Here is a 22727-nt window from a genome sequence, read left to right as displayed (position 1 = left end):
ACTAATGGGTATCAGTTTTATATCCCGTCAGCAGAGACCAGGGACCTCTCAAAATGTATCTGATTATTCAAGCCCATCACAGACCGTTTATTAAACAATCCAACCCCATCACAGATCGTTTATCAGAATACCCAAAATTATATATATATATATTACCCATATAATAATTAATATTAACGAATAACTTAATTTATTATTAATGCTAATCCATAATAATAATAATTATATAGAGAATAATAATTTTATATAATTTTATTATATAAAATATAACATTCTCCCACTTGGATAACATTAATAAATAAATTAATTATATCAATTGCAACATAAGTACAAATACCAATTAAGAAATATAAACATAAATCACAAAGATAATATCCGATAGGGATACTTACCATATGCTTAGATTTCTTAAATAATGGATAATATATAGAATAAAAAACAAACATAATAAATATGTGATCCCAAAATGGTTCATAAATTCTCTATGTAGAAAGAGAAAAGATGTAACGAAACTGACGTCATTGACAAATTTACATCTCATGAAAATCATAATAATATAGAGTGTAAATCTCAGACTCCCACTAACCCAATACATCAAAAGACTTAACCACACCTATATGAGTTACATGATTTTGAAAAACTCCAACAGATAAGCCTTTAGTTAGTGGGTCTGCTAACATATTTTCTGTAGCAGTATGCTCAATCCGAGTTTGATAATCCAAAACTTTCTCTCTAACAAACAGAAATTTTATATCAAAATGCTTTGAGCGAGTAGAACTTCTATTGTTTTGAGATAAATGGACGGCAGCAGTGTTGTCACAATATATCACAAGTGGCCTAGAAATACTTTCAACAATTTGAAAGCCAGAAATCAAATTTTTAAGCCACACAGCTTGACAAGTAGCTTCATAACAAGCAACATACTTTGCCTCCATAGTGGAAGTAGCTGTAAGAGTTTGTTTAACACTCTTCCAAGAAATGGCTCCTCCTGCCATCATAAAAATAAAGCCAGAAGTAGACTTTCGGTCGTCAGGACAACCAGCAAAATCAGAATCAGAATAACCAATGACTTGAAGTTGATCAGACTTCTTAAAGGTCAACATATGATCCTTAGTTCCCTGCAAATATCTAAAGACCTTTTTAACAGCTTTCCAATGATCCAAACCTGGATCACTCAAGTATCTCCCTAAAGCATTAACAGCAAAAGCAATATCGGGACGAGTACAAACTTGAGCATACATTAAACTACCAACAGCGGAAGCATATGGGATTTTTTTCATTTCAACTTTGTCATTATCATTTTGAGGACACTGAGATTTGGAGAGTTTGTCACCCTTTTGAACAGGTGCTGCACATGAGGAGCAAGAATGCATGTTAAACCTCTTGAGGACTTTATCTATGTATCCTCTTTGAGACAAACCAAGAATGCCACGTGACCTGTCACGAGAGATCTGAATGCCCAGAACAACAGAAGCATCACCAAGGTCCTTCATATCAAAGTGGCTATTTAGTATCAATTTTGTCTCAATCAAAAGTTCAACACTACTACTAGCAAGAAGAATATCATCAACATATAAAACAAGAATGATGAAATGGCTCCCATTTTTCTTCAAGTAAATGCATTGATCTGAGGCATTTTCCTTGAAGCCAAAAGAAGTGACCACCTGATCAAATTTCAAATACCATTGCCTAGAAGCTTGTCTTAGTCCATAAATAGACTTCTTCAACCTGCAAACCAAATGCTCCTTACCTTTTTTAGCAAAACCATCAGGTTGAACCATATACACTTCTTCAAATAAATCTCCATTCAAAAAAGCTGTTTTTACATCCATTTGATGAAGCTCCAAATCAAAATGAGCTACTAAAGCCATAACAACACGAAAAGCATCCTTAGTAGAGACCGGTGAGAAAGTCTCCTTATAATCAATGCCATCCCTCTGACTATAGCCTTTTGCTACAAGTCTGGCTTTATACCTTTCAACTTTTCCATCTGGACTACGCTTAGTCTTGAAGACCCATTTACACCCAACTGGTTTACAACCCAGTGGCAAATCCACAAGATCCCAAACATCATTATGGGCCATAGAAGCTAACTCATCATGCATAGCATTTAACCAATCATCACCATGAGAACTAGAGATAGCCTCTTCAAAAGTAGTAGGATCATCAACATTATTTAGATCATATTCATGCTCTTGAAGATACACTAGATAATCATCAGATATAGAAGACCTGCGTACTCTTTGAGATCTCCTCAAAGAAATTTCTTCAACAACATCATCATGAATTTGTTCATCTACTACAGGTGTTGTGGCATCCACACGATCTGGAACAAATTCATTTTCATCACGGACAACTGGAATGACATTATCTGCAGGAAGATAAATGGATGGCACGGGAATAACAACACGGTCTTCTCTAAAAGTGACTGGTCGTGGTGTATTGCTCCCACTGTCCAAATTATCCTCAAAGAATACCGCACGGTCAGACTCAATAACCTGCATAGAGTGAGAAGGACAGTAAAACCTGCTACCACGAGAACCCACACAATAACCAATAAAGAACCCACTGACAGTCTTGAGATCAAGTTTTTTTAACTGAGGATTATAAGGCCTCACCTCCGCCTTACAGCCCCACACATGGAAATGTCTCAAACTTGGCTTCTTCCCAGACATGAGTTCATAAGGAGTCTTTGAAACAGACTTGCTAGGTACTTGATTAAGAATATACACAACAGTCCTTAAAGCATCTCCCCAAAGGAAATCCGGTAAGGAGGAATGACTCAACATACATCTCACCATCTCTAAAAGAGTGCGATTCCTCCTTTCTGCAACTCCATTTTGCTGAGGAGTACCAGGCATAGTATACTGAGCTTCAATACCACATTCATCAAGAAATCTAGCGAAAGGTCCAGGATTTCTTCCAGTCTCATCATATCTGCCATAATACTCTCCACCTCTGTCAGACCTTACACATTTTATCTTCTTTCCTGTTTTCAACTCAATAGCAGCTTTAAAAGACTTAAAAGCATCCAAGGAACTTGATTTTTCCTGTAGGAGATCTATCCAGCCAAAACGGGAATAATCGTCTATAAACGTAATAAAATACCTATATCCGCCCATGGAAGTGGGTGTGATAGGTCCACATATATCAGTATGAATAAGCTCCAACACATTATCACTTCTGTTTGCTCCTGTATTTCTTACTTTTGCGGTAAACTTGCCCTTAACACAATCAACACAAGTATCAAAATCAGAAAAATCCAAATCATGCAAAATACCCTCTTTAATCAACCTCTCAATCCGAGGTCTAGAAATATGTCCAAGACGTCTATGCCACAACATAGAGGAATTTTCATCAACTCTACTACGCTTATGTCCAATAACAGAATTAACAGACATATCATTCAGATTCAGCATGTAAAGTCCATCATATAAAACTCCTGAGCCAACAATAATTGAATTGAAATAAACAACAAGTTTACCATTGCCAAATTCAAAAGTGTAGCCACATTTGTCCAAAATTGAAACTGAAATCAAATTTCTTCTCATAGAAGGTACATAAACAACGTCTTTTAATAACAAAACATGTCCAGAAGGTAAATTTAAAGAAACTACTCCTATGTCTTCAACTAGTGCTCTAGCTCCATCTCCCATGATAATCTTGGACTCGACATCACTTGGTTTTCTCAGACTTGTGAACCCCTGTAAATAATTCACAACATGAATAGTAGCACCCGAGTCTAACCACCAAGAATTGGGAGGAACATCAATAACATTAGATTCAAAACAAGCTAGAGCATATAGGAGTATACCTTCCTTATCAGCATTCTTCTTCTTAAGAATATAACAATCAGCTATCTTGTGTCCAAATTTCTTACAATAGGCACAATTCCCCTTGAAGTACTTCTTCTTAGGCTCCAAAACCGCTGGTGCTTTCCCTGTGTTCCCTTTTTCAGGACGAGATTTACCTTTGAAGCCCTTTTTCACAGGTTTAGTGCTTGAATTAGTAGCTGTAAACTGCACACTATGAGACTTGGTCTTTTTAATCGATGCTTCCTCTTGAGAAATAATAGCTATCATTTCATCAATTGTCCATTCCTCCTTTTGAGTGTTGTAAGAAGTCTTCAACACATCAAACTGAGAAGGAAGAGATTCCATAACCTGTCAAACCAAGTAACTATCACCAAGATCTACCTTTAGAGATTTGAGTTTGTTATAATAGTGCACAAGCTTCATCATATGCTCACGAACACCACTGACACCATCATATTTGGTCTTCTCAAGAAGTGACAAATATTGACCCTTTTGAGCTTTATCAAAAGTCTTAAACTTCTCACCAACTGATCTCATAAAATCCTTAGCATTGTCATTATCCGGAATGCTCTGTCGAATAGACTTCTCCATGGTATATCTCATCACCATTAGGCACACCCTGTTCGAGTGTTCCCATTTTTCACGAGAAGCTCTTTGGACAATAGTGGACTCAGGCGTAAGAGCTGAAGGTTCTGCTTCTCTCAAGGAAAAATCCATGTTGGTAATTGCTAGATATAAATCCAAAGATTCTTTCCAGTCCTCAAAATTTGTCCCATTTAAAGTTTTGACTGAAGTCAATGGCATAGGCAAAGAAGCTGGTATCAAAATAACAAAGAAACATTTAATACACACTTATTGTGTAAATAAACAAAATAAATGTTTCTGAATACACAGCAAAATATGCCTATGATATCAAATTATTTCTCATTCACTATGATCCCGCCTAAGGGTCCCGAATCATAATAAATAAGAAATAAAACAAAATATAAAATATAATAAAATACAATGAACATTTCATGCCAAAAGAAATCTAATACCGATAGGGTACAAATAATTCACATAAAATACATTAATAATAAATTGTATCAAGAAAAATAAAATACATTAATAATAAAATACCGATAGGGTATAATTAATATTAATGTAATATCAAATTAATTTAAAAAAAATATTTAAATTATATCATTTCCATAAAATTTCATACAAGTGTACCCACGATAGGTGAGTTAACAATTATATAAAATTATATCATGCTTAACAAAAATATAATAAATTATATAATGCATGAAATAATAATAATAATAATAATAATAATAATAATAATAATAATAATCGTTATTATTATTAATTTAATTTTTATTTATTTTTTATTTTATTATTATTAATTTTATTTTATTATTATTAATTTTATTTTATTATTATTTATTTAATTTAATTTTTTAAGGTGTCCTGTTGTTAGCCACAGTGTGCACGTGGCCATTATGCTTTGAAAAGTTCAAAAAAAAAACCGACGCACAGTGGCCCTGAAAAAGTGCCATCAAAACTGCATTTGTTTAGCAGTTATGCATTTGTTTGACCTATTTGGGTGCACGGGTTCAACTTCGGTTAGATAGAAAAAAGTGCCATCAAAACTGCCTATGCAGTGAACAGTGCGATGAACAGTGCGATGAACAGATGACCACCGATGCAGTGAACAGTGCCGATGCAGTGAACAGTGCCATCAAGACCTTCGATGAACCGTGCGGAAAAAATCTACACCGATGCAGTGAACAAAAGATGATCACGCACAAACAAAACCGACCTCCGATGCAGCATCGTGATTCTTACAGACATGGCTACCAATTAGGATTTTCAAGAACAATTAGGTTTGCACTGTGCAAACATAAAACCCATAAAATTGGGTTTACCGAGAGAGAAGCTTATCAATATTGGGGTTTCCTTAATTAGGATTTTGAACATAATTAGGGTTTTAAACAGTAACTAATCCCCTCTATTAAATTTCCAATATCATGATACACTTTCCAAAAGAATAATGAATAATTATATTTTGTATCTTAATAGGCTCTGATACCAATTGATAGAAATAATATATGCATAAGATACAATAATACAATATATTCAAGTATGAGTTAAAATTGTGTACCTGGAACTAATGAAGGATCCATGGAAGCACGCAGTATGAGATGTTACTGTTCTCTTTCTGATGGATATTTTCTAAACGTAAGAGTATTTTAAGTTGTTACATAAAAACTGACTAATGGGTATCAGTTTTATATCCCGTCAGCAGAGACCAGGGACCTCTCAAAATGTATCTGATTATTCAAGCCCATCACAGACCGTTTATTAAACAATCCAACCCCATCACAGATCGTTTATCAGAATACCCAAAATTATATATATATATATTACCCATATAATAATTAATATTAACGAATAACTTAATTTATTATTAATACTAATCCATAATAATAATAATTATATAGAGAATAATAATTTTATATAATTTTATTATATAAAATATAACAGTGGACTGATAAAGTAATGAAATACTGTTTCAGATATTCCTTATCAGGTTGTAGAATCCATTAATTCATTGAAAGATAGTTAAAAGACATTCTAGTTTAAATTATTGTGAAAAATTAATATAATTAGTCGAACTTTTTCATCCAAACTCCTTAAGAACTCTTAAAATCATTTGACTCCTTCATTGCTTACTTGGTGGTCATGAATATAATGTATTAATAGTAGAAGAAATTTGGCCTTATGTTATGAAGCAAAACAGTTATACCAAAGAAAGAGTTAGCATTTAGCAATTTTTAAGTTCACCTGATTATCTGAAATTTTCTTTTATAATTTATACATCAAAATACTTCATCTAAATACTCAAATTTGCATTAAAATTCAAATTCTAATGTTATGAATGACTAAACTTTTTACATGTATGTCTAGTATGTGAAATCTATTAATTTTTTTATCCTACTCAAAATTTTCAAACTATCCTCAATTGACCGGTACTTTCAAATATGCAATCAATAATCATGCGCGTTAAAACAAGAATAGAACACAAGAGTGATGAGAAAAAATTATATAGAATAGTAAATTTACTAAGACTTAAAATACATTATACCAAATTCTTATGAATAAGGAAGTTGACTACTCCTTAATATTTTGAATACTAGAATCAAAATAAAGATGAATGTCTACAATCTTCGTAATGCACCTCTACCTTTTCTCATTTTAGGTAAGTGTCCTCCTCAAAAGAATTATTATTCCCTCTTTCCCTAAAGGAAAAGTTATTCCCCAAAAGTGAAAATTATTTTTAATCTCTATTAAACCCTTTATTTATATATTTTTTGAAACTCACAACTTGTTGGACGAGTCACATATTAGGAGAATAAAAAATTTTCTATCTTTTATCTATTTTCATAACAATGGATGAACGGTAACCGAATAAATTAGGTAAGAAATATTTGGGTGCTCAATTTAAAATATTTGGGTTTTTATATATTTGGAATGATTTTTTTAAGAAATATATTTTAAGTTTAACTCAATGTTATAAAATTAATTTGTATGATGAGATTTGCATCCACTTATATACTATCTCTACTCAATATATATGAGATCCAATATAATTCTTAAGATATTCTTCATCCAAATACAATAAGAACAATAACACTATTTTAGTTTTAATTTATTTATTACTTTACCTCAACAATTTTCTTTCATTTTAATGTCACTTATCAACAAATAAATATATTTTTACTCTTTCTTTTTTCTTTGCACATTTTTTTCTTGCAACACAATATGGACAGAAGAAACTAAATCATAATTTTTCAGAAAACTTAGGGTTATATTGTTTTGGTAGTGTGTGCTGCAAAGGTATAATGGTTGTGTTGTAAGTACATTGATGCTAAGTTTGGGATTCATATATAATTAAGCAGCCTTAATTTTCCAAGGTAAATGAGTTTAATTAGAATAAAGATTAATTTTCCAAGGTAAGTGATTCTACTTAGAACAAAGATTGTTGAACTATGAAGTAGTAGTATGCACATTTTGGTCACCCTAATGCTCCTCAACTTGGACTCCATTCCCTCCTACTCTTGCAATTGCCCTTTTTGCCTGAACAATTAACAAACTGCTATTAGTTAAGGAACAACCACCAAAGAATCAAATTAGAAAGATAATACTCTCTTTTCTTTTCTTTTTTACCACCTAGCTAACTAATTAATCAACACTAAGATAACTAATCGGTTTATTCACTCTAAATCTATCTTAAATAACATTTTTTTTCTTAAAGTTTCCCTAGTATTAACAAGATGTACAATTGATCAATAATAATTGCTTGAATACATGACATTGCAAATGTTGGGTTATATATATATATATATATATATATATATATATATATATATATATATATATATATTCTTTCATATATGGATTATGGTTATGATCATTGAGAAATTGTGGTTCCATATGGTTATATGACATTAGTCTTACACATATAAGATATTTGACACAAGTTTTACACCAAAACCTTAAAGCAATGATGTTATGGATCTTTATTCTTATATAGTGTTTTAACTTTGTCTATTATATCCAATGTGAAACTTGATTCACACTTAGACTACTCCCAACCGCAAGACACTTCCTTCATAATTGCTCGAGTTAAAGATAAGACAACTTACTTCTTTCTCCCAATTGGCGCGTAACGTGACCAGAAGAAAACACACTACTTGCGCAGTAAGTGCTAATACGATCCCTAAAAATAGTCCCTGTACTCAAGAAGAATCAACACATTAATGTTTACTAGTTTCAATTGTTAATATATTACACAATGTTATTAGCTTCAGCTACAAACCAGATTCTCAAGTATTTTATTGTTTACTCTAAGATCTTTTCTCAAAAGTTAAATGATTAATGTTACCTGTCCTTTCATGTGGAATACAAAAGCTGAAACAACAGAGAAAGGAACACCCAAAAGATAGTTACATCCTAGATTGATAAGTGCACCAATTTTCTGCCAACCACATCCTCTAGCAACACCTGTTCAAAATCAAGGAACAAGAAAATTTTACATTCTAAAATTTGTTTCAATTCGATGTAAATCACTTTAGATGATGAGACTGAGTTAGTAATATGACAGTGAAATAGGAGAAATGATGGAAATTTTAAACCTCATCATTGAATGAATTTATTGAATACCTTGAAATCCTGTTTGAATTGAATCTACAATGGTAGAACTTGCAACTATTGGCATCATGGAAATCAAATATGTGAGCACTGCATGCACATTGGTAAAAGCACGCCCCCAAACTTTCCATAACGACATTAGGACAGAAAATTCTACAAGTCCCACCAAAAATGTCAGGAACATGGTGACTTTAACAGCTAAGTATGCAGCTTTTGGACAATCAGCCCCTAATTCATTTGAGATCCTTGTACTATTTAAGAGGTAACATGTAGTTAGACATGTTATGGTTAATAACAGGCAAAAGTGACATGTGACTGCATCATTACATAGATGGTAATAGCATACACATTTTTTAACATGTATTGAAAACTAATGAATGTAATATAAATAATGCAGTTTTGTAAGAAAGACTAACCTTCCAGCAGCACTAACTCCAAATGGTATCATCCAAAATATACCAGATGTGTTAAGACTGGGATGAAAAAAGGAATATAGTTGATCATTAAGAAGGGAAGAAAAGTGGGGTTTCAAATGAGAAAGATAAAAATATAATAGCATATTCTATGATGTGGTATGCAGAACATAAAGTAGCTTAACACTTCAGATATCAATAGAAAAACTAACCATATAGAAAGAACCGAAGTTTGCAATTTTGCATTAGGAAGAGCTCCCGACAAGATCACAATTATTTCAAACGTCCATGATTCTAAGCTGTAATATAATGATACAATACAGAAGGAGCAAAAGTTAGAATATCTGAACATCAATATAGGATTAATTGAATACTTTGACAAACTATGGATTAAATAACTCATGTATCTTTAAAATGATAGAGGAAAATGTACTCATGCAATGTTATATTCTATGAAAGAAAGTTGTAGTTCAAAAAACAAGATCATACCACACCATGACAGCTGAAGGAAGAGCAAGTCTGAGAAATTTTGGGATGTTATGTAGTGATTGCTTAGAGAAACCAGTCCAAGTTTGTTTGCATGAAGGGGAGAATCGTATGTAGAGTGCAAGGATTATGGTGTTAAACCAATTTGAAATGCAAATAGCAATGGCAGATCCTTTAATACCATAATCAAGTTTTTGAATGAAAAGCCAACAAAGAAGAATGTGCAACATGCTAGTTAAGCCAGTGGCTAGGACCATAGGAAAGACTATGTTTTGGGTTTGTAGGAACTTGGTAATGCAGCGAAGAAGAGCATTGGCAGAAAGACTTGGAATCAAATATCTGGCATAAAGTTGAGCTAGTGCTGCAACTTCTTTGTTTTGATGAAGAAGGATTAGAATAGGTTCTAAGAATACCCACATAATGGACACTGGTATACTAACAAGGATGAGGACCACCATGGCTCCTTGGGTGTGCACACCAACCATTTGATATTGCTTTGCTCCATATGCTTGACCACAGAATGTGTCCAATGCACTTGAGAGACCCATCTAAGCAAGTTGAACCATCAACATTAGTCAAAAAGATTAACATTATATATGAGAAGAAAAAAAGTGTATGATAATGGTACAAGCAATATAAAACATGTGTCATTCTATTTGATAATATGAAAAACTTACTCATTATATTAAATCAAATTGAAGTGTAAATAAATTTAGATTAATAATATAAAGAGTTTAAGTATGGAGTGAATTTCCGAGTGAAGATTAATACATGAATATATAATATATAAAGAGGAAAACCAATAAAATTTACTACATTTAAATTTTAAGTTAAAAGTAATATTTTTTATATATGAATTCACCATATAAACTTGATAAATTGATCAAATTTTTCACATTAAAAAAAATAACAATTTTAAGTTTTAAAGGGACTAACGTAAAATATTGGTTATTTAGTCAATAAACTTGTTATTAAAAATATTAAGTATGGCAGGATATCTTGTTTACACTTCTGAATTTGTAGTTTTGTATTCTTTATATAAGACTAATTGAACTTTAATTTGGTTTCGTTTGAGATACTAAACCCTAAATTAAATCAATGCATGTACGTTGACCAAATCTAGTGAGGAGACATTTTAATAGTTATGCACATCAAAATAGGAAAATGATGTTTGAGTTGTAAACAATAACAACCTATGAAAGAGACATTCTTATTATACCATCAACAAGGCATTAATAGCATGTTGGAGTTGTGACCACACTCCAACCTAAGAGTTATTTTAATATTTAAAACAACAATCACTCTTTTACGAGAAACAAAAACAATAAAATATAAAGTTTTATAAGAATTTTATTAAAATTAAAAAAATATATATCTATCTTTTTATTTATTTATTTAAAAAACCTTAAACCATCATTTAGAAACATACGAAGAGAGTAATATGAAAAAAGCCACCTCAACAAATAAATTCAAACTCATTCATGAATTAAACCCAACTTTAGCAACTTTTGTAAATTTACATTTACAAAAAGAATTAGTGTTTGAACACATATTTATCAATATACAATTACTAAAAATTTTTATATTACATATAATTTTTTTTTAATTTATTAAAAAAATTTGCAAGAAAATATTTTCTTCTGTTATCTTTTCTAAAAATTTAATTGGTAAGTAATTTCTTCGTGAGTAATTATTTTTTATAAAATTATAAAATTTACAAATATATTTTACAAAATTTATTGCGAAAAATATTTTATACAAAATATTTTGTAAAAAAATTAATAATACTTTCTTGCAAATTTTTTTTTACAACAAAATTTGTAAGTGTTTTCTAAAATAAATTAAAACAAAATTCACTGAAAATATGAGATTTTTAATAATGTATTAAGATATCAGTTTAAGAAAAACACTGTAAAACTAAAATGGTAACCGAGAAAAAAAGACTTCCATATATGACATATAATAACGCAGAGTAATTATTATCAGCTTGTACGAATAGATCTCATCTCACAATACATTTATCATTGAAAATTTTTATATTAGATGAGTTTTTCTTCAAATTTGTTAAATAAATTATGTTATTATTTTTAAAATTTTAATTGAGAGATAATCATTTCTTACAAAATTATAAAATTTGTAAATATTTTATATAATTTTTATAAAAAATGTTTTATACAAAATATGTTATAAAAAAATTAGCAATAAGTAATTTGTTCAAAAAAAAACTTTCAAAATAAAATTGACAAAAAAAATATTAATTCTTTAGCAGTGATTCTGCAACCATGACATTGAAACCAAAAGCATTGTAACAGAGAATGGTGTGAACTTACCATGACATTGAAACCAAAAGCATTGGTAATGGAAGAAGAGAGAGATACAGCAGCCAGAAACAACTCATTCAAATGACCTACAAACATAAGAGAGATTAGTTGTAAACTGAACTGAAACACACACACAAATATCATAGGCACTGCCAGCCATAGCTGTTTCTTTGTTTCTTCTTTTATCTCCTTTCTCCATAACCCCATTCTCTCTTTCTCCACTCTCTCACACAACACAACTTTCCCCAACACAACTTAATAAATAATAAATCCTTGCATGCTACAAAATTAATAAATATTTGCTTTTATTAAATTCATATAAATACATTAATAACATTAATTACAACTCTGCAAGACTTTATGATTACTAAATAGTCAATAAATCTCAACATGTTCATTCTCAAAGGTTGGTGCAGATTTTACTATAATTTTTTTCGTTCAATATTGATAGCTTTTTGGTAGTCTAGTGTCTTCTCATAAATCTAAATTAAAAAAAGAAAACCAATAAAAGACTAAATTTATTACGAGAATTCATCATATCATTAAATGCTACACGTTTTTATTTAAAAGCTTTAAATTTAGAAATTGACATCTTCTGAGACTTTTTGGAAACATAAAAAATAAACAGCTTTTTGGTTTTTGCATGGCTACGTGGCTTGATAGCCCTGGTTTTCTCGTAAACGTCGCATTGACGTGGTTGGGTTGGAAAATGAATAAAGAAAACAATACTTTAAAACTTCTTAAAAGAAATACACTAATTTAATAACTCACTTTAATCCATTTAATTACACACTTTAATAATCTAATAATACATATCAAAGTTTTAAATTAATACTTTTTTTTCTGAACCTCGCCCTTAATTAATTAAGTTTTCCTGTATTTTCTTCCTAATTATATTTGTTCTATAATTTTTTTTAATTCAATAAATTATTAGAGACTAATCTCACTTGATAATTAATTAATTAATAAATTTTGAACACGTGAGAATGGTATGATTTAACATATGGCTCCCATCTTCCCACAAATTAAATTAGAGTAATGTTGCTTGATTTCATGTTCAACCATTACACGTGAAACAACTGGTAACCTAATTTTGATTCGAAAGTTTGAAACTCCAAAATGTTCGAAGTGAAACTAAACGTAGTAGTGAAAAGTTAATCAGAAATATTTTTATTCATTTATATAGTAAAATAACAAATATTTTATAGTGATTATCCCACCAAATGTTTGGCTTACTTTGAAAATTTATCTATTACCAAATTGTATTAATAGAATATTTATTTGTTTTTTCAATATGATTAAATTAAATGTTCTAAAGTAGGGATGACAATGAAATTGAACGAGGTAGGAACGCATTTTATTATTACATCTTTAAAAAAAGAATTTATTTTCATATCTATATTTATATATAACGGATATAATATTTTTATCTCATTTTCATCTCCATCAAACAACATGTATATTTGTATTCATGTTCGTATCCACTTGCTTGCTATTTTATATTAATTAATTAATTTTTATAAAAACATTAAAAATCACCATAAGGAAAGTATTATATTATCAAATAAATGCATTCTCAATTTCTTTTAATATCAAATATTTAAAAAAAAATTATATTGTACATATTTTAAATTAAAATTTTAAATAAAATTTCATATTTATTAATTTAACAAACATTAATAAAAAATTGATAAAATTAAAAAAACACTTTCAAAAAATTATAAAAACAAAACAAATATTTAGGTTTAAAAATATTTAAATGTTTTTTACTTTATTTCTCTGAATTTTAATGAAATCTCGTTTTTCATATTTGAATAAAAGGTACAATACACTACTTGAATGAAAATGCATGAAGCAAGTATTAAACTAGTAAAATTTGAAATGTAGTATAAATTGTTCATATTTTCAACTATAATTTTTCAGTGGTAATAAGCAAGATTCATAATAACATTAAATTATTTTATTATAATAAATTAAATATTTTTATATAATTATGATGATAAATTGCACTTATAATAATAATAATAATAATGAGTTACAAAATAAAAATATTTATGTAATTTTTTTCTTAAATATAAAAAAGTTATTATATATATATATATATATATATATATATATATATATATATATATGTATATAAACTTTTTTATAACAAGAAGTTATACGTAAGCTTGATTTTCAATAAGTGAATATAGTATTTACGAATAAATTTATCAAAATAATTTTGTTAAACATTTATATAAATAATAATAATAATAATAATAATAATTATTATTATTATTATTATTATTATTATTATTATTATTGTTACTTTGAACTCAACTCTATCGCCTCATGCAAGTTTCCAATTTGAAGATTTTTATTTTATTTTTCTCGCATTCAAATTGACAGTTGAATAACACTATATACATTTTTAGAAGTGACCATTGAAGTGAGAAGAACATTCTATAATTATTTATGAAAATAAAAAAATCCAGAAAACTTATCATGAAAGCACGTGTATGAAATAGAAAATGCCTAAATGGCAAAAATCTATTATAAAATTAAGGCTACTTTTAATTTTAAAAATATATTGAAAATTTTACTATGGATTTTGGTGGGACCACTTTATCAAACAGAGTGATTTATATGATTGGAGATCATGATCTTGAAAAGGGAAACCATCACATGCAAGACAAGATAAAACCATTGAAAAAGACAACCTTGTGACCACATTGTTGTGCTACGTGTGTTATGTGTGTTGAGTGTGGGTGGGGACTCAAAGTGGTGATAGATTCAAAATCTAGGGCTGTCTTATTTGTTAAAGTCATTTTATTAATATGATAATAAAAAAAATTATGTTATGACTTATATTTTTTTATTATTTATTTTTTAAAAATTATCTACACTAAATCATATCAAAAAATAAAAAATAGAAGTTAAAATATAGGAACCATACTGATATCTTAATAATAACAATAATCAGACAAATTTTGTATCTAAAAGTGAGAGATCTATGTAATGGCATGCCATATAAAATTTTGTTTAATATGGAGGTTGTTTTTATTAATTAATAAATGTTATTGAACATGTAAACACTGTCTCTTATTATTTAGGGAAATTTTCTTTTCCACTTAACCCAACATATCAATAACAACACAAACAAAAATGTGTCTCAAAAAATTCTTTTGGTAATGTTTCATACCAAAGCAAAACTTCTCTTCAACCGTTTAAGTTCCATTTTGGTGACTTAAAAGTTAATGTGTTTCAGCTTGGTCCCCTTTACCTTTTACTCTTATAGCAGCCTTATTTGCCTGAAAAAAAAATCAAGATATTACACTATCAGATAAAAAGAGTTATTCCTTGTCTATATAAAATAATTTTTCATTGTCATTTAATTACAAAAAACTATTCGTGCTGAAGTTATTGATTTTTTTTATAATATTTGTTCGAAAAATCATATCAACAGATACATAATTGCATGACTGTTACACTGTTACTGCATAAACATTGAATTCTTATAATATATATTTGAAAAATACCGTTTAACTATTAAATTTTGACAATTTTCTGTCATAACTTGATATACAATATATTTTAAATTATTTTTTATATTTTATTTTTGTATTTTTTTAAATTTTAAAATCACTTAAAAAATATCATCTTAAATTATAAAAATAAATTGTCAAAATTAAAGATGACAATCAGAGCGATCCGATCTGTTTAGGCCCGCATATTACGAGCCAGGTAGACCCGTCCCGCATCAGTCCGACGGACAAGGCACATGTTGCCATTCCGTTATCCAAATATCATTGTTTTGTTTAATAAAATTGAAGACAAAACTGAGTATAGAAGACAAGAAAACTTTACTTCTTTCTCCCAATTGGTGCGTAAGGTGACTGCAAGGAAACACAGCACTTGTATGCTGAGTGCAAGTACAATCCCTAACAATAGCCCCTTTTGGTTTTTAAAACAATATTTGAAAGCATTAGGTTAGGTCGAATTGAACAAGTTTTAATATTAAAAAACATGGTAAAAGATGGGTTAAATCTTACTTACCACTCCCTTCATGTGGAGGACAAAAGCTAAAATGATGGAAAAGGGAACTCCAACAACATAATATGATCCAAGATTCACAAATGCACCCAGCTTCTGCCAGCCACATCCTCTGGCTATACCTTTTAATTTCACAACCTAAAGAATTAGCCATGGCCAAGTTCACGTTGATGATGCTAATGCCTCTGTTTTTAGGCCATTGATAAACTTCAGAATTGTCTCTTTTATCTATTTATTTTGTATGGGAAATAATGTTTCTCAAAATCCATGGAGTGTTTTTCATTGAATACCTGAGAATGCTGTTTGAATTGAATCTACGAAGACACAGCTTGCAAGAATTGGTGTCATGGATTCCACATATGTGACTACTTCAGGTACATTGCTAAAAATTCGACCCCAAAAGTTCCTTGTCAGTATAAGGAGAGTAAATTCTAAGGCACCAATGATGAAGGACACTAATAAGGTGACTTTAACTGCTAAAAATGCAGATTTTGGACAGCCAGCTCCTAGTTCATTAGAGATCCTTGTACTGTTGAATGGAGATAAAATGGAATGAGGCAGGTTAAACCAAAAATATATTAAAAAACAATCGAAAGATATCATGTTAGAAGTGAATTTTAAGTCTAACTGAATCTTACAAAATCGGTTTGTAAGGTGAGGTTTATACCTCACTTATATACTATGAAATTGCTCTATCTCTAGTCGAAGTGAGACTTTCAACGAGATACATTTTAGTGATAGCAGGCACATCTTCTGATCATGAATCATCTTCATTATACATTTTTTTAATTAAGCATGAAAGACTAACCTTGCAGCTGCACCAACTCCAAAGGGTATCATCCAAAAGAGCCCTGCTGTTTGAAAACTGGGGATAATTGAGAAAAGTACAATTAATCATTGACGACAATGGTGCATTCAAACTATCAATACAATAGCACATCCCTAAACTCTTAACTCAACAACTAACCATATAGAAAGTACTGAAGTTTGCAATGTTGGATTAGTAAGAGCACCAGATAGGAGCACCATCAGTTCAAAAGTCCATGTCTCTAGGCTGTAACAAGGTAGTACCACAGACAAGCAATTAGAACTTGTTATGAACATTGGTTACTCATATATTATGAGTCATAAGGAATAGATATTTGAGAGTTAAATATGTTTTTGGTTCCTTAACTTTCAGCGAAAATTGGAATTAGTCCCTCTTCAAAACTTTTATCTAATTTAATCGTCCAACTTTATAAATGTGTGGATTTAATCTTTTTAACCAAATTTTGTTAAGTTTATTTGACGTTTCAAACATGTTTCATGATATCATTTGAGTTGTTTACACCGTTTGACACATTTCAATGATATTTGAGAAACGCGTTTGAAACGTCAAATAAACTTAACATATGTTTGACGATGGTGAAGAATTACAAGTTGCTATACATATATGGAAGTTAAGTTTTGAGGGATATCATACCAGACCATGAGTGTTGAGGGAAAGGCAAGTCTGAGAAATTGAGGAATATCATGCAAGGATTTCCTTGAGAAGCCAGTCCAAGTGGTTTTGCAGGAAGAGGAGAGTCTGATGTAAAGTGCTAGTAGCACTGTGTTAAGCCAATTTGAAATGCAAAATGCAATGGCAGCTCCTTTGATGCCAAGCCTAAGTTTCAGAATGAAAAGCCAAGAGAGAAGGACATGAGTCAAGGTGGTGAATCCAGAAGCTAGCACCATAGGAAGGACAATGTTCTGTGTTTGTAGGAATTTAACAAAGCACCGAAGAAGAGCATTGGCTGAAAGGCTTGGAATCAAGTATCTGGCATATAGTTCAGCATGTGCTGCAATTCTTTTATCTTGATGCAGAACAACCAGAATAGGCCTCAAATATGCCCAAATTATGGACATTGGTATAGTAGCAACCATGGTAACCACTATGCCTCTCTGCATGTGTATGCCAACCATATCACACTGTTTTGCCCCATATGATTGACCACAAAATGTGTCCAGTGCACTTGACATGCCTATCTGAATCACCAATCAACATAAGCAACAGATAGTAAAATTTTTTGTCTGGAGTAATGCAGACAAGAAAAACAACATTTGAAAATACGATGAAATACGAGTAAATAACCATGTTATCCTTTCTTAATCTGTGTTCCTGGTCTGCACAAAGGCTACACAGATCTGTAGCAACAACACTCATTGAGAAGAATCAACAACATTTTCCGTTTGGTCTAAGAGGTAAAAGTTATGCATGTTGAAATTAACAATTAAAACCAAATGATGTGAACATACCAAGACACTGAAACCAGTGACATTTACAAATGAAGCAGCCAAGGAAGCACCTGCTAGAAGAACTTCATCCAAATGACCAACAAACATGAGAGAGATCATCTGCAAACTGTACTGAAACACACACACAAACACCATTGGACCTGCCAGCCACAGTTGCTTCTTTGCTTCTTCTACAGTCTCCTTCCATGTGGCCATGCCCTCTTGATGAACTCTCTCACAGACACCAATAAAGATCTTGAAAACTTATACAAAAATGGTGGAGGAGCTCTTAACGAGGAAAAAGACCTTCCATTATTATATGATCGTGGTCAACTTGAAAGGATAAAAGATAGACAAAGTGGAACTATTTTTTTTGTGAAAGTAGTGTTTTGGGGAAACAGAGTGCATTGACTTTAGACAGTTTTTTGTAGTTTATAAACAAAAACTGTTTGAATAATAGTGATGCAGAAGATGATGACTCCAAGTTTGATAATATTAATATCTAATTACTGGTTACTAGTGCTTTTAAAAGAATTTTTTTTCAAATTGTGTTCATTGATTTAACTGTACTTGCTTTTCATCCTTACTAAACTCAAACTAAGTATATCATTCTCTAAAGTATCTCTTCTGGAAGTATCCCGTGTACTAGGCTAAAAATAAGATAATTTTATAATATATAATTGAAATGCAAATCTTTCATTAAAAATTGATTTTGTGAGGTTGAATTAGATTTAAAGTCTACTTCAAATATAATATCAGAATCATTGTTTAAAAAAATTTTATTCTAACGAAATTTCTTGAACATTTTAATTTATCTGCTGTCGTATCGTTAACGGATCATCCATTAATTATTAATTTTTAGTGAAATCGGAGCCGGTAATTATAATTAGCATGCATATATGATCTTATTTCACAGTTCATTCTGCAACAAGTTGGTAAACTATGCAATGATGTGAACTTCCAGGTAAGGAAGCTGCAGATATATAACAAAAATAGACATTGTGGTTGCTACATAATCTACAACTTGTGTTTCACGATTATAAAGATTATAAAGATTGCTCCTTATTTGATGTGACAACACGTGAACATACAAATAAATAATGCTGGTTACACTTCAGCAAATTTTTAATGTAGTTTAGTTACGATGATTACGTTAAAGTCTAAGAATAAAAATTATTCAAATTTTATAATAAAATAGGAACAAAATTCAATTTCTCGTAAGGGATTAACATCATATTAAGTCTTTTAATAAATATTTTATTTTTTAATATATATAAAAATTAACATATCTTATTCTTTTAGCGATAATTATTGAAATTTGCTCCACTGAAGTTAATTGAAGTTTAAATATCTTAAATAATAATTAAAATTTAAATTAAAAAATATACATATTAATATGTAAAATTCTAAAAATTATTACAATAATTTATAATATAACATAAAAATACATTTTCAAATTTGTAATATAAAATGTATTTCCAGATTTTATAATTATAAAATTCATTTTTAGACTGTGCAAAGACAAATGTAACATATCTCTGAAGGAGCTAAATTACTCGGGGACTTGTTGGAGGAGGAGGCAATGTTCTCAGTGAACCTCACAATGTCTTTGTCAAGAACAAGGTTAGGGTTTCGTCTTTCTTATCCCATTCTCAAGTTTTCCCATTTTCTTCCCAACCCTTCTTCTTTCTCTTTCTTCCATTCTCAATCTCAGACTTCATTACTTGACCATGATAATGTTTACGACGCTGTTTCTCACTTCAATAAAATGCTTCATATGCGTACTGTTCCTCCCATCATCGAATTTACTAAGATGTTGGGATTCCTTGTGAGAATGAAGCACTATACTACTGCTATTTTCCTTTTTAAGAAAATGGAGTTCAAGGGCATTCATCATGACTTTTTTACTCTCAATATCCTCCTCAATTGTTTCTGTCACTTAGCGCATATGAACTTCGCTTTCTCTGTTTTTGGCAAGATCCTCAAGATGGGTTATCAGCCAGATACCATAACCTTAACTACGCTCATGAGAGGTCTCTGTCTTAAGGGTGAGGTCAAGCAAGCACTCACCTTTCATGACAAAGTGAAAACACAAGGATTTTCGCTCGATCAGATTACTTATGGAACTTTGGTGAATGGATTGTGCAAAATAGGAGAAACCAAAGCTGCCATAAAGTTACTTAGAATAATTGAAGGTAGATCAACCAGACCCGATGTGGTAATGTACAACACAATTATTGACTCTCTGCTTAAAGATGAACTTGCAAATAAGGCATATGATTTGTATTCCGAAATGGTTGACAAGGGAATTTCTCCTGGTATAGTAACCTACAATGTCCTACTTCATGGCTCTTGTATTGTGGGTAAGTTACAAGAAGCAATTGGTTTTGTAAATGAAATGATATCAAATAATATCAGACCAGATATTTATACCTATAATACACTGATTGATGGGTTATGTAAAGAAGGAAGGGTGAAAGAAGCAGAAATTGTGTTAGGTGTGATCATAAGAGCTTGTGTCAAACCGAATATCATTACCTTCAACTCTTTAATGGATGGGTATTGCTTAATTAACGAGGTGAATGGTATGGAACATGTGTTCGATGTTATGACCCAAATGGAAGTAACTCCTGATGTCTACAGCTATAATATTATGATTAATGGATTGTGTAAGAGTAAGATGATGGATGAGGCCATCAATCTCTTTAAAAAAATGTATTGGAGAAATGTGGTTCCTGATATAGTGACTTACAATTCTCTTATTGATGGTTTATGTAAATCTGGGAGAATCTCTTATGTTTGGGATTTTATTGAAGAGATGCATGAGAGTGGTCAACAAGCAAACATAATCACTTTCAATTCCTTGTTACAGGCTTTATGCCAGATCCATCCAGATAAGACAAATGAATTATTCATGAAAATGATAGAGAAGGATATTCAATCGAGCAAATATACTTACAAAGTACTTATTGATGGAATGTGTAAAGATGGACTACTCAAGAATGCACGAAAGGTTTTTCAAATTCTTTTGATTAAAGACTACCAATTGAACTTCTGCACTTATAATATCATGATCAATTGTCTGTGCAAAAAGGGTTTGCTCGATAAGGTATTGATCTTGTGGTCCAGAATGGAAGACAACGGTTGCATGCCTGGTGCCATAACTTTTGAAATAGTCATCCTAAGTCTTTTTGAAAATGGTGAGAACGAAAAGGCAGAGAAATTTCTACGAGAAATGATAGCTAGAGGCTTGTTAAAATGATAAAAGGTATTATCATTTTTTCTTGTCAAATTATATTTTCGTTGCTGTAGAGTGTGCATTAAGGATTTGTATATATTTTATCTGTTTGATAGAAGGATTTGGGTTATGTAGTGGCTTCTCTGCCACTGATGTTTTCCATATTGGATGTGAAGAGATTTTTTTTTTCTCTGCATTTTGGTTGTTATAACACTTGTGTGTCTTTTAAAATTACATTTTTATTGTAGAACTTTTAAAATTATTAGTAGAAGGGTTGATATCAATGATTTCATTGTCTTTCAAGACCAAAAATGTGAACTCGAACTCTGTGCAAAATGCTGATGGCTTTCTTTTTTTTTTCTTACCAGTTTGATGGTGAAATCCCGTGCTGAAATATAATGCATAGCTGCTGAAGTTGCTTCTTCGTTATCCTTGTACAAAATTTGAATTTGTGTATCAAATATGAAGTGGAAAATACTTAAATGTTGATGTCTTTGTGTAATTTTATTTTAAATCCTTGCAAGTGTCTATACTTGGTTTTTAATTCTTATAAAGACTCTATCCTTAGTCAAATTAAGAAATCGCATTTGAAATGTTGAATGACTACAAAATCTTTTATGGTTACACAATATTCTTTCAGAACAGAATTGGTAGCAGAAGAATTCATTTAGGTTGGGTGCAAACTTTGAATGACATCTCTCATGCAAAAGATACCACCTTATTGGTTGATGTAATGATAATGCAGTTTTTTTAAAAATCAGTTATTAACTAAAAAAATGTAATTACTCAATTATCTTTTTGTTTATCTCCATTAATATTAATTATAACAACTTTTTGAACATACAATTACCTATATGTAGATCTCCTTTAGCTGATTTAACTTATTGAGAAAAATTCTTAACTCAATAGATTCCCTACTAGATTTATAAAACTGGAAGTAAAAACAAATAAATAGATTTGAGGCACATCA

At 30.5% G+C, this 22727-nt stretch overlaps 4 protein-coding genes across 7 annotated transcripts; 1 reads left to right on the top strand and 3 right to left on the bottom strand.

Annotated features, from left to right (window-relative positions):
* Positions 1–3336: 3336 nt before the first annotated feature.
* LOC114182013 lies at positions 3337–4532 on the bottom strand. The gene is made up of 3 exons (XM_028068751.1): positions 4230–4532; positions 3815–4163; positions 3337–3704 (listed from the first exon to the last, which is right to left on the bottom strand). The coding sequence occupies exons 1-3, from the start codon at positions 4530–4532 to the stop codon at positions 3676–3678; spliced, it is 681 nt and encodes a 226-aa protein (XP_027924552.1). The 3' UTR covers positions 3337–3675.
* Positions 4533–7650: 3118 nt separating this feature from the next.
* LOC114181104 (protein DETOXIFICATION 16-like) lies at positions 7651–12441 on the bottom strand. Its single transcript, XM_028067449.1, has 8 exons — positions 12238–12441; positions 9911–10455; positions 9634–9720; positions 9425–9481; positions 9021–9259; positions 8743–8861; positions 8504–8590; positions 7651–7934 (listed from the first exon to the last, which is right to left on the bottom strand). The coding sequence occupies exons 1-8, from the start codon at positions 12433–12435 to the stop codon at positions 7878–7880; spliced, it is 1389 nt and encodes a 462-aa protein (XP_027923250.1). The 5' UTR covers positions 12436–12441; the 3' UTR covers positions 7651–7877.
* A 2831-nt stretch (positions 12442–15272) lies between these two features.
* LOC114182520 (protein DETOXIFICATION 16-like) lies at positions 15273–18896 on the bottom strand. Of its 4 annotated transcripts, XM_028069403.1 has the most exons (8): positions 18541–18895; positions 17726–18270; positions 17231–17317; positions 17072–17128; positions 16554–16792; positions 16267–16385; positions 16078–16164; positions 15273–15521 (listed from the first exon to the last, which is right to left on the bottom strand). In XM_028069403.1, exons 1-8 carry the CDS (start codon positions 18733–18735, stop codon positions 15465–15467), a joined length of 1386 nt encoding a protein of 461 aa, XP_027925204.1. In that variant the 5' UTR covers positions 18736–18895; the 3' UTR covers positions 15273–15464. The 4 variants fall into 4 exon arrangements, with proteins under 4 accessions (XP_027925204.1, XP_027925205.1, XP_027925203.1 ...); XM_028069404.1 differs by lacking the exon at positions 16078–16164 and having other exon boundaries at positions 18541–18896; XM_028069402.1 differs by lacking the exon at positions 15273–15521 and having other exon boundaries at positions 15983–16164; positions 18541–18896.
* Positions 18897–20052: 1156 nt separating this feature from the next.
* On the top strand, positions 20053–22307 carry LOC114182273 (putative pentatricopeptide repeat-containing protein At1g12700, mitochondrial). The gene is made up of 2 exons (XM_028069105.1): positions 20053–21787; positions 22126–22307. Exon 1 carries the CDS (start codon positions 20102–20104, stop codon positions 21779–21781), a length of 1680 nt encoding a protein of 559 aa, XP_027924906.1. The 5' UTR covers positions 20053–20101; the 3' UTR covers positions 21782–21787; positions 22126–22307.
* Positions 22308–22727: the final 420 nt, after the last annotated feature.

The sequence above is a fragment of the Vigna unguiculata genome, chromosome 4 (assembly GCF_004118075.2).
Source record: "Vigna unguiculata cultivar IT97K-499-35 chromosome 4, ASM411807v1, whole genome shotgun sequence".
NCBI classification, from domain to species: domain Eukaryota; kingdom Viridiplantae; phylum Streptophyta; class Magnoliopsida; order Fabales; family Fabaceae; genus Vigna; species Vigna unguiculata.
Note: the sequence above shows the minus strand (reverse complement) of the source record. Positions and strands in the feature narration are given on the sequence as shown.